The sequence below is a fragment of the Periophthalmus magnuspinnatus genome, chromosome 1, assembly GCF_009829125.3.
Source record: "Periophthalmus magnuspinnatus isolate fPerMag1 chromosome 1, fPerMag1.2.pri, whole genome shotgun sequence".
Lineage (NCBI taxonomy): Eukaryota > Metazoa > Chordata > Actinopteri > Gobiiformes > Gobiidae > Periophthalmus > Periophthalmus magnuspinnatus.
In genome coordinates, this window is record NC_047126.1 from 3,935,817 (window position 1) to 3,947,485 (window position 11,669).

At 39.8% G+C, this 11,669-nt stretch overlaps 2 protein-coding genes across 7 annotated transcripts in view; both read right to left on the reverse strand.

Moving 5' to 3' along the window:
* The window catches only part of LOC117373246 (uncharacterized), a 163,501-nt gene extending 162,584 nt beyond the window's left edge, over positions 1–917 (reverse strand). For 3 of the 4 annotated variants that reach the window (XR_008648870.1, XR_008648868.1, XM_033969181.2), the window contains exons 1-5: positions 795–917; positions 571–713; positions 436–497; positions 229–342; positions 56–154 (exon numbers count right to left, since the gene is read on the reverse strand). Coding sequence is in view for 2 of the 4 variants with exons in the window: in XM_033969181.2 (XP_033825072.1) it covers positions 56–154; positions 229–342; positions 436–497; positions 571–713; positions 795–902 (526 nt within the window). In the remaining 2 variants the exon portion in view is untranslated. The remainder of the gene's footprint in view (positions 1–55; positions 155–228; positions 343–435; positions 498–570; positions 714–794) is intronic. The other variant, XM_055225107.1, reaches the window with a different exon arrangement.
* Positions 918–1,349: 432 nt separating this feature from the next.
* On the reverse strand, positions 1,350–7,129 carry fip1l1b (FIP1 like 1b (S. cerevisiae)). 3 transcript variants are annotated; one of them, XM_033971108.2, is made up of 16 exons: positions 6,838–7,129; positions 6,510–6,564; positions 5,861–5,930; positions 5,660–5,772; positions 4,911–4,975; positions 4,724–4,834; positions 4,519–4,649; positions 4,289–4,407; positions 3,885–3,941; positions 3,436–3,535; positions 3,199–3,355; positions 3,023–3,104; positions 2,765–2,820; positions 2,499–2,688; positions 2,015–2,158; positions 1,350–1,820 (listed from the first exon to the last, which is right to left on the reverse strand). In XM_033971108.2, exons 1-16 carry the CDS (start codon positions 6,914–6,916, stop codon positions 1,676–1,678), a joined length of 1,674 nt encoding a protein of 557 aa, XP_033826999.1. In that variant the 5' UTR covers positions 6,917–7,129; the 3' UTR covers positions 1,350–1,675. The 3 variants fall into 3 exon arrangements, with proteins under 3 accessions (XP_033826999.1, XP_033827009.1, XP_033827018.1); XM_033971118.2 differs by having other exon boundaries at positions 1,386–1,820; positions 3,885–3,938; positions 6,838–7,095; XM_033971127.2 differs by lacking the exon at positions 3,885–3,941 and having other exon boundaries at positions 1,386–1,820; positions 6,838–7,095.
* Between the last annotated feature and the right edge of the window lie 4,540 nt (positions 7,130–11,669).

The following is an 11,669-nucleotide window of genomic DNA, read 5'->3' on the forward strand; positions in this document are numbered from 1 at the left end:
CAAGAATTAGAAATGCAAACTTTGACAAACACATTTTTTTTCTCTTTGGACTTACCATCATTCGGGTCGACCATTAGAAGTGAGGGCATCTGCAGACACTCGGCTTGTTTCTTTACCATCTCCACAGCAGCAGGTGACACTGTTCTACTTTTGCCTGACAAAATACAGTATTTATAACTTACAATAGAAACATATTGAAATTCTGAATATTGAGATGTTTACACGTACTGAACAAGAGCAGACTTTTGAAAGAGTCATCCCCAGAGGTAACAGTTTCGTAGATAACCAAACAATCAGAGCATTCAGTTGAAAAATACACTTCTTTTAAATAAAATGGACTTTCTGCAAAAAATACCCATCATTCACATCTCCATAGTAAATTTGAAATAGTTTGATAATATGACACTTGATCTTAAACGTCTGTTGTGCTCTTACCAATAAGAAGTATGCTGTTTTCAAAAGTCACATTATACTTTAGGGTGTAGCATTTTCCATATCTGCAGAAAAAGAAGTTTCATCTTTTAAAATATGTGATACGTGATAGTGTCTCTGTGCTGTGTGCGCATTTACATTCTCTGAGCTTGGATCAGCTCGAGTATGTTACTCTGAGATGTTGGTCGGCTCTCAATCCAGGCACTTGTCAACAAGTGGGCTAAGGACCGGCTCCCGGGGAGATCGGACGTCCCACCAATGTACAGCCACCTCCCCAACATCTGGAACACAGAGGAATATGTGACAGAACGGCTCAGTTGACGTCTCTTTCCACAAATTCATAAAACATTTTCAGTACTTACATCACCATGGCTGATAGGAATTGGTTTCAACAGTGTCTCGCAGTTGTCCAATGGGGCACACTGTCCCAGAGACAGAAGACTCAGGAGAACAACTGCGATTCTCCACATTTTCAACACTGTAACAGGCTTTAACCAGCCTCCTGATCCTTTTATGTGGACCATTTTCTGTCATGTGGTATACACTGTCAACAATGGAGAAGACTTTGACACTCATCCGGCATTAGTTTTGTACCAGGTTCAGTAACGAAACACATGTGGCTTATCTAACCATAATATATATCCAGCTCTCAAACATAGCGAAATAAAAATAAAAAGTATCCACTAAAATGCACTTGAATATTAAGTACAGGTACATAAAATTTCTACTTAAGTACAGCACTTTACTACTTGCACTTTGTGACCTTCCACCACTCCATTTAACTTATTAAATCTCGATGCTCCATTTTTAGCTGACGAGAAACTGCAACTACCCAAGACAAAAACAGTATTCCTTCATAAAACATTTGTTAAGTATATGTGATAACTAGCTGCAAAAAAATACCAAAAAACATTCTTATCAAAAGTGTTTTTATTGACTTGACAGCCGTCTATGATAGTATTTTACAAGACAGGAACAAAAAGACAAGAAACAGAAAGAAACACAAAGGGCACCATTCATGGAATATTCAATTTCTGAGCTCTACAGATTTGGCAGGGGCAAAGTGACTGATCAATAAACACAAAGTGTTTACTGCCTCCTATGGTAAAGATGGAGTCTAATGCGTATTTTCAATCCTAGCATTAAACTCATTTAATCATTTTGGATTTCCTGTTTTTGTTGTCAGTGCTTCAATTTAGGTCTGGGAATAAAATAAAACAAAAAAGTGAAGTGTGTGAGTGAATTATTCCATTGCCTCCTGGTTTTCCTGGTCTGCGCCCATGTCCTCGCTGGCCTCCTTGCCCTCTTTGTTCCTCTTACTCTTTTTGTGCTTGTGTCTTCTGTGGCCTTCGCCTTCTTCGCTGTCATGTCTCCGTCTACTACTGCTGCTAAAGACGTGTGCGCAAACGGGCAGAAAGGGAGCACAAAAAGGGAGGACAGAAAGGATAGGATGATTAGAGGACAGCCAGAGAACAGATTAAACGAGAGAAGGGAAATAGATGGGACAAGCAAAATAAAAGTATAATGTCAGAAATGTTATATTTATTACATATTTTTGTCATGACCTCAGTTTGTGAAGTACCTGCGCGAGGACTTGTGGCGCCCCTCTTCTTTCTCTCTGTGTCGTCTCTCTCGGTGTCTTTCCTCCTTTTCTCGACTCGCCCGCTCACGGTGCCGCTCATAACCACGCTCTTGGTACTCGCGGTAACGATAGCGCTCCTCATCACTGTATATATATATAACATATAATAACATATTATTGTGGTATTTTTGGTTAATATCCCAATGATATTGTCCAGACAAAATAATGACAATGCACCAGAACTGTGTTAAAATGTGTCCGTGTGATTGAGGTTCATGTATCGTACAAAAAGTGACTAGTCTAAACACTCAAGTGCGGAAATATCACTTTGTATGTTTGGAAGATTACATCAACAGTTTCATTTATCTGCTCATTTTGAAGGCTTTAAAAAACTGCTGATTTTATATATCTCCAAGACAACACTGGCGTTATTTTCCATTTTTTTTGTATTGCATTTTCTGCTGCTGACATAACAGAATCTAACCTGGTGTAGCTCATTCCTGAGGGGCTGTGTTCCCTCTCTCTCTCTCGCTCATGTGCCCTCTCCCTTGGCCTGTCTCTTTCTTTGTCTCTCTTTTCATCGCGACGAGGATAGTAGTCCCAAGGTTTAGAATTGTCCATAATCGGAGGCCATGGAGGTGGCACGCCTCCAGCCATAGGAGGAGGATAAGCACCTAGAAACATAACAAGACAATGTAATTGTTTCAAGTTAAGGCTTCATCAAGAGAGTGGCAGGAACAAAATACCAACCTTGTGGGAAAGGATAGGGAGGGACAGCGCGCCCATCGTAACCTCCAGCATGTGCACTGTGGAAAGAACAGAACTACTCATTTCAAAGAGATTGGGTTTGTGTCCAACATTTTGTTTGTAAAACCAGCTAAATGCTCAACAAGGTACTTCTATGATTTCCACATTTGAATTCAGCAGTGCAGTTTTGTTCTGTAGTCTACTATGTTATATACTACATTGAAAGGATTAGCATCACATTTAAGTTATTAGTCAACATACCTGTCTAAAGTAGGTATGATGGAAGGGGGCGGTCCAGTCGGTGGGGGAGGAAAGCCGGGTGGAGGAACTGTGATAGGCATTCCTAAAACAAAAAAACAAAAAAACAGAATGCCCAATTATAATCTGACTCTGTAAAATAATACCAAATCAACCAAAAGTTGTGATGAAAGACTTACTGGGAGGAGGAATAAGAGGCGGGGCTGTGCTGACGTTCGGGGGCGGTGGGAGAAACGGAGGTGGGGGAATGTTTGGAGGAAGAGGTCCTGGAGGGAAAAATGTTGGCAGCTTCGCCGGTGTGGGCTCAGCTTCTGATGTCGAGTGTTCAGAGAGTACCTACAGATGCAAGGAGGGAACGCCAGGTTTTCAGATGAGCCGTGTATCTGTATGAATCTTATTAATGATTGTATTTTAACCTGTATATTGTTGCCATCTAGATTGTGTCTGCGCCTTCCCTCCACTCTGCTTATCGTAGCTGTCTGACCACCAATCACATCAATTGTCCCACTTGATTTTCTAGTAAAGGTAGATACAAACCATTAATATTATTGGCACATGTGTGTTGTTTACAGTGTATTCAACTAATTGAAGTAATAAAAAAAAAAAAAAAGTTCCCACACGCAGTATTCCCCCCAAACAACAACAATGGAACAGTGACAAAAAACCACTTGGCATTCTGCAGTTGTATTTCAAACTTTCAGTTCAGTTTTGTTTGGTTTATTTGAGCTTTGTCCACTTTCCTTTACTGGTGTGCCTCAGTGACATTAAAAACAAAACACATGTTTCTGTGGACACCATTCATCTAGAGCCAGACCTCTGAAATTCTCACATCCCACTTTAAATGTACAAGGCCATGCTCACTTACGTAAAATAGGAAATGTCTTGAGCCGGCTTGCAAGTCCACTGAGTGGGAGAGATCCTACTATTTTGAAGCAAAGGGACAACGATAACACTGAGCCTAATGCAAATCCACAATCTGCTCACAACACAACAATATCTGCAGTTTAATTTATTTACCATTTTAACAGTGGGTAGGCCTTTTATATGTGCAGAATTTAAGGTAGAGCAACACATTTTATTATATGATACTTAAAACATGTAAGATGCTACAATACTACATGGCGCCTGGGAAGTTTGGGGAAGTTTATCACAAACAAGATTTATATTTTCATCCAAGATGGTTTTGAGTAATTCTGACATTTATTGAAAATAGAGGCTGTGGCTTTGTAGTGTTTGTAATCAGAAAAAAATATAATATATGATATTTACCTGGTGATCTGGCTGCCAGAGGACTTGTACATACTAACGGGTACTGAGAAGTCTGCCTTGGACGTGTGAACTGGCAAACTGGACACATCTTTATCGTTACCAGTCCGGCCTTGCTGTACCTATAGTAGACAGTAGAAGTAGATACAATTATCCAAATGTAGTTTTTGATAAAAATAAAGCTTTCTCACTTTCACCAACGTTATTTTTGTATTTATTTTACTTGCACTTACAGTAATTTTACTCGTCACTGAGCTGACTGCAGATACCTCCAGCCCCATGCGAAGTCTCTTCTGTTTCTCACAATAAGCCTTCCATGAATCTTCATTGAAGCCATAGTTAAAGTAGTCTGACAGATCCGCTCCTACAGACAAATATCGGTTAGATTATTATTTATTATTAATATTGTAAATCAATGTAGATAATCTAGGAGTGAACCTGGCTTTCTCCAGGGTTTCTCTTCAAATGATTCCACATCTACTTCCAAAACTGGAACGCCGTTAATATTCCCAGGAGCATCCAAGTCAACTCCTTTCAGCTTCGCTGAAACTGCATAGATCCATTATAAAAGATTTGATATATGATACATCAAAAACATGAACATGAAAATGAGACTTTCAGTTACCTTGTCCATACGGCCTGGAGCTGGTGGATTTTATGTTGAGATTTACTGGTGGAGCTCCATATGATCTACAGCAAATTAGCATATATTAGGGAAACATGTTGAAGGGTATGACAAATAATAAAGCTTCTGAGTTGCATTACAAATACATATATCAAAATTATTGAATGCATATTGATTGAATAAAGCTTCTTAGGTGCATCACATATACATATATATCTTTTGATACTGAAATCATAGAAGTTTTGAATATTGTCATGTAACCACTATTTGTATACTGAATTCATGTATCCTTTGAATATTGTACTCTTTTGAAGGTCATCTAACGGGCACCATGTTCATGCTAAAGTTTGAACAATATGTACAAACAACGAAACTATTCACTCAGTAGAATTCTATCATATTAAAGGCAACATTCCAAGATGTGAGTTATGGGGGACAGCAGAAACTCCTTTTACAGAGATAAGGCGGCCGGATGAGATCCAAGGCCGAAAAACAAACCGGTGCTGCCGGAAGGAGGGACCAAGGCGTCAACCTACTCATCACAATATTTGCATATTCATGTTACATGTTACATTTTGGGCCAGTGAAAGGCAGACAGACCGCCTGCTGCACATACGAGGGATCGATCATTTTGACCCCGGGTACTGTATTAGATTGTATCTGTCAGGCGAATAATCCAGTTGTCATTTTGATAGGAACACGCCTAACAATGTAAACATTTAACTAAGACACGCATGTAAAATACATACGTGTATTGTGGTGCTCCGGTTTTAATGTCACCAATGGTGACCTGGACGTCGTCATCATCATCATCACTGTCGCTGTCACTATCCTCATCCTCACCTGCTGCTTCTCTGCTGGGCTAAAAATACATGACAATATAACGTTGCATAATCAATGGTGCAATCTTTCCTAAGAGAACAATTAACACTTTGGCGTAGAGATTTTACCTCAGAAACCACCCCGTTGCCTGTTGCATGTTCTGCAGCATCATCTGTTGAAGCATCAGCAGGAACAGCACTATGGAAAAAAATGTGTGTAAAACAGATTAGACCACTCATTACTACTTCACTATTTTACTTACTTACTTTTAAAACTTGCCTGTTTCCCTACTTGTTCCTAATGTGAATTTTGAAGTTTAATATTTTACTTGCAGGTTGAACAGCAGGTGCGATGCTGCTGAAGAAGACATATTTCCACAACTCATACCTGGCAACCAGACTATACATAAGGACTTGCCTAATATGCACAATAATTACTATTTGACAACTCAAAATATATGCCACCTTTATTTGGTTTAATTCATTGTCATTAACAGTCAGAAAAATGTGTTCTTTGGGTGTAAATTTCACCTTGCTTGTATGAATGGAATCCCCATATTCTTTAAAAAGTCTATGGGAATCCCTCTACCTATGTCCCTATGCCTCACCCATGTGTCTTACAACTCTGCACTATGCTTCCTGAATTTCTCAACTTTTCATCTCGAGCTGCCACTTGATTGGTATAAAACTATGACCTATATTTCCCATGAAATTAAATATTAATGACACATGCATTTTAAAGGTGTGCAGATTACAAACAAACAGGCTGAAAATGTACCTGACTGCAGCATTCAATTTGGCCTCTTCATCCTCATCTTTGCTCTCGGATTCATCTGGAAGACAACACACACTGATATAGAAAACATGACACAGAAATGCCACCAGGGGCTTTTACTACAGGCCGTGAGCAGCGCAGGGAAACAGGCGGCACTTAGCACAGTTAGCACACTTAGCTCTGCAGCTAGCTACACAAACAAACAGCTCTGTGCCAAAGCAACCACACCATTACAGTACAATTTGCAGATGTTTTCACTAATGTTGCACACTTAAACACGTGTATCGTTTATTAATTAAGGAGCTTTGGGGCGTATTATTGATCTTGTTACCTCCATACAGCCATTCCTCCTCCTCATCTCCAGCGCTGGCGTCCGTGGTGCCCGTTTTGTCCGCTTCCTCCGCAGACATTTCGGCTCACTAAGACTTTACGTTTAAATATTGTACTAAGCTCGTTGGTCAAAACATCCACAAAAGTTCTGCTATAGTTTAGAGTACGGATTTATAAATTACTATTCAATATATTTTGCAAATGACCAACCGCAGCTAGTTAGCGTTGAACCCGGAAGAGATCGAGTTCTTTGGGTGACGGGTGTTGGTGTTGGTGCGAGCGACAGCGCCATCAAGCGGATACGCCAGGTACAACAACTTTATACAGATAATAGGTAGCGCTGTAGAGCCAAATGCATCTGTTACAACGCATGTCATAATTATATTTAACAATCAAATAAAAAAAAATAATAAAATAAAATAAAATAAAATAAAATAAAATAAAATAAAATAAAATAAAATAAAATAAAATAAAATAAAATAAATACATAAATAAATAAAATAAAATAAAATCTTACAGGCGTACATGTCATAATAATATAATTTATACCATGGTCAGTGAGACTACTAATGATAACTGCAATGCATTATTTTTGTATAACCCCACAGGTCAGCATCACCATAGCAACAGGTAACAAATAAACTACTGTTAGGAGGGACTAGCTTCAGCTAAACAGAAATAACTAATGCTTTCAACATCCACGAACAGTCAAAAGGTTGTCAGATTTAAAAGTGAACTTTTTTCAGTTGATGGAACCATGGTATAAATGGATTAAACAACCTGGATTAAACACTCCGCGGCGTAACCCCATTCTGCTGCATGTCATGAGGTTCTAGACTCCGCCCCAGTGTGTTAAAACATTATAAGTCTGCTCCTCCTTGTTAAATCCTTACATATAATATATTAACACATACTGAAGAAATAATTTAAGTTGTATTAGTGACAGACATGTTTTTGTTTATCTTTATCTTAGCCTAATTAGCACCTTTAAAAGACGTTTCTAAAAATGGAAAGGCATGATAATAAAATTTGTACAGATAAGGAGCTTCATCAATTGCTAATAAAACATTGCAGCTGTAGCCACACCACCACCACTCAACGGACTCTCAATAAAGATTGCTACTGTGGCTTTTGTTGCATGTAAAGTTCTCCATCAACTCAGAAGAGACCAGTTAATGCATTTTGGCTGCTGACCAGTTAAGTGGTCCACTTTGGGCTTGTCAGTAAACAACATGGAAATCTGTGGATTCTCTCGCTCTCTCTTCCTGCAGCCACTGACACTTCTTCTGAGCTGTTATTGTCTTGCAGAAGATGAAAAGAAATCACAAACTAAGGCTTGAAAATAATCAGCATGTAGGCTGCGAGCACATATGATACAGATGCCCACGTAACCACATCCATCCATCTGCAGCTATACTATACTGTATTAGGAAAGATAACAGAATTGATTTTTTCCTAACACAAAATAACTGCCGGGCTAATTTCACAAGTATGTCTTCTATCACATCACATGCGCCTGTTCAGTGTGTTCACAGAGCACTCACACTGAGCAGGCTGCAGCGCTCTTCTAACTGATAATTGAAATTACATTTTTGCCTCTCCCAGTCCATCCATCTTTCACTCTCAATCTTTCACTCTCAATCTTTCACCTCATCTGTCCTCCTTAACACGTTTGCTGTTCATTTAGTACATGTGATGTTTTTTTTTTTCTAGTGTAAAATTTAATGGCTGATAATGATTTCTTCGTTTGAAAACAATTTGGTATACCATTTTGAAGTGTTTTTATTTCTGAATCTTTTCTTTTGTCTTTTTCCAGATGGAGTGGCTGCAGCAAACAACCTCGCATTTCGAAAAAACGTGCCATCGGGCAAGACACTTCGCCCACCTCGCCCGTTCTGTGCAGGTGTGTTCATGTTGAAGTCTTTCACCGTGTCAACACAAACATCCTTGTCTTTTTGCACAGATTTGCATGTGGATTTACAATAAGTACTTTAAAAAACATGTTTGCATAACTTGGTCTCACTTGCTAGTCTCCATGGAGATTAATCTAATGCTATACTGTGGATCATTTTGTACTAAGAAGACAAGCGGTAAAGTAAAGTTGCACAGTACACATTTAAGGCTGGATTAACTTTCTTATAAATGTGTCAGTGTCATTCAAGTCCACAAAACACATCACATACACTTGCATACATCTTAAATTAAACTAGATTCCTTCACTTCCAAAAAGAACTTATTACAACGATCTTCAAATTAAAATGCAAATCAATATTTTTGAGCTGAAGGTGAACATGGGAAGACTTTGCAGGTCATCTGCTTGTGCACTGTTCTGGATTCCTTCCCTCTGGCGGTGTTGCTCTTTTTATTGCATTCCCACATGGTTTCCTTCATCTCATCTGCCGCATTTCTTCAGCATCCTATTTTCTCTCACCCTCTGCCTTTCTTCTTTCGGTGGATTAGGGCCTCGTCGATGCTAATCAGCTTTATCTTGACACAGGGCGATCATTGGGCTATCAGTAATTACACACGCTCATGTTAGCTTACACACATCTGCGTCCTGGCTCATTCTCAATACTACATCATCTCTTTGAATCTAACATGTGCGTCTCCCAATGTGTCTCACTACGGAGAACAGATTGACTATTTCATCTGTTTTGTTTAGTATGACAATAATCCATCTGTTGTGGAAATAGACATACAGTTTTCTTTGTGTTTGTTTCTATTATTAGCATATATATGTATAATCTGATTGGCACAGGCCAGTTATTTTAATGGGACACACCACAATTGGACCATAAAGAGACACTTAATGGCCATAGAACACATTGTAAAGCAGTGAGACAAATGGAAGCAGATACCAGGTTCATTTTGCCCTGTCAGCAGCAACTGAAGTGTAGGATTTCACTGGAGGAAAATATTATATTGAAGCTTTTGCCAAGCCCTCCGAGCGAAAATGATAAGCTATTATGTTTTTGTATGTGTTTTTTTCTGTCTCATGTATCTTCATGGCCGGATGCCAAGTACGAAGGTGTGTGTAGCTGCCCCAATGCCCCGATGGGTGTGAAGAAGATCCATTTGGAGATGATTCAGTTAAAGGCTGTGAGCTTCACTGTAAAAATCACATGTGGGTCTTACTAAGAGAGGTGGGTTATTGAAGCTTATGTAGCTCTGATTTTAAAAAGCAACATTTAATATTAGATGAATTCAATGTAAAGTAGTGTTAACCTAAACAACTAAAGTAATGAAATAATCAATTATGATTAAGTAAAGCAAAAGATGAAGTTTAAATCTGTCAACTGGACAAATCGTTGTAGGAGTGAAGATGTTTCGCTGCTCATCCAAGCCGCTTCTTCAGTTCTGGTCAGAATGCTGGTGGCCACAACGATTTGTCCAGTTGACAGATTTAAACTTCATCGTTTGCTATGGATCAGACCTGGATAACTGAGGGTTTACACAGACATCTTCTCTAGGAGTGAAGATGTTTGGCCGCTTCTTCAGTTCTGGTCAGATTACTGCTGGACACTGCCTTATATCTGTCTGAAGGGAGTGGCTAACTACACTTAAACTGTAAACAGCTCCTGTCTCCAGTTTCAGCTAAAACTACCCTTTTCAACCTTTAACGACCCTGCTATTGTTCTCTTTGTTTGTTTTGGGTCTGAGGATGGAGTTATAGATGGGGGAGAGATTATGTCTCAGGCCCGCATTCCTGTTTAAGGAAGGATTGTCTTTCCAAACAAAAATAGCTTTTTTAACTCCCCTCTCAAACCGTTTCTTTTCTCTGGCTAAGATCTGAACCTCACTATCTTCAGAGGAGGTGCACAGCAGACTGGGGTCCTGAGCTGCTCTCACGCCGGTGTTTATACATTCTCTTATGAAGTAGCTTTTTAGTTTCTCCAGTGTAACGCTCACTGCTTCTTCATTACACTGAATGGAGTAGACAATATTATTTTGTTTATGTCTCGGGGTTTTGTCCTTTGGGTGAACTAATTTTCGTCTTAAAGTGTTTGTAAGTTTGAAAAAGTCAGGAATCTCATACTGTCTGAAAATTCTCTTAAGTTTTCCAGACAGCGGAATGGCAGCAAAACGTCTTCACTGCTTCAACGATTTATCCAGTTGACAGATTTTTGCTGTGGGTCAGACCTGGACGACTGAGGGATTACACAGATATAATTAACTAACAAATTGCCTGACTGATAAATACATAAATAAATACTGTGGACCAAACACTAAGATACAAGAGGCGCTCATTCACACGGGAGGAGCTCAGAGTAGAACTGCTGCTCCTCCACGTGGAGAGGGATCAGCTGAGGTGGCTCGGGCATCTGTACCTGGGGAGGTGCTTTTGTCCCAAGACCAAGGACAAACTGGAGGGATTATGCCTCTTGGCTGACCTGGGAATGTCTAGGGGTGCCATCGGATGAGCTGGAGGAAGTGTCTGGGGTGAGGGCAGCCTGGGAGTCCATGCTTACACTGCTGCCCCCACAACCGGTCCCAGAAGAAGTGAAAGAAAATAATAGAGTTCATGATTTGGGTCAGTTACTTTCACATTACGTGTTGGGTTTTTACAGCGTGGAAGTAGAGAAGAGACGAAAGCGAAAAGGGGAAGGTTATGGAGAAAATGAAAGAGGCACGGATAATGCCGAAAGAGGAAGAAAAGTGTTTCATTACGGGCTGGAGTAGTGGCTATTTTTCTTGTGTAGAACGTGCCTTGCCCTCCACCAGACCTCCGCTGTCCTCATTTGTCTAAAAGCATGGAGTGAGTCACGCTGCGGCGGGGCCATACACACACAGCGTCACAGTGACTCAGCCCAGATATCTGCCATAGACTCACCT

What these genes read in the sequence shown, in the direction of transcription:
- fip1l1b (XM_033971108.2), bottom strand. Translation starts at nt 6,916, where the DNA reads ATGTCTGCGGAGGAAGCGGACAAAACGGGCACCACGGACGCCAGCGCT. An exon ending in GCAACGGGGTGGTTTCTGAG is followed by an intron (nt 5,773 to 5,860) that starts GTAAAATCTCTA and finishes ATGTATTTTTAG; the next exon opens with CCCAGCAGAGAAGCAGCAGG. An exon ending in CAAGACATTTCCTATTTTAC is followed by an intron (nt 3,536 to 3,884) that starts GTAAGTGAGCAT and finishes TACCTTTACTAG; the next exon opens with AAAATCAAGTGGGACAATTG.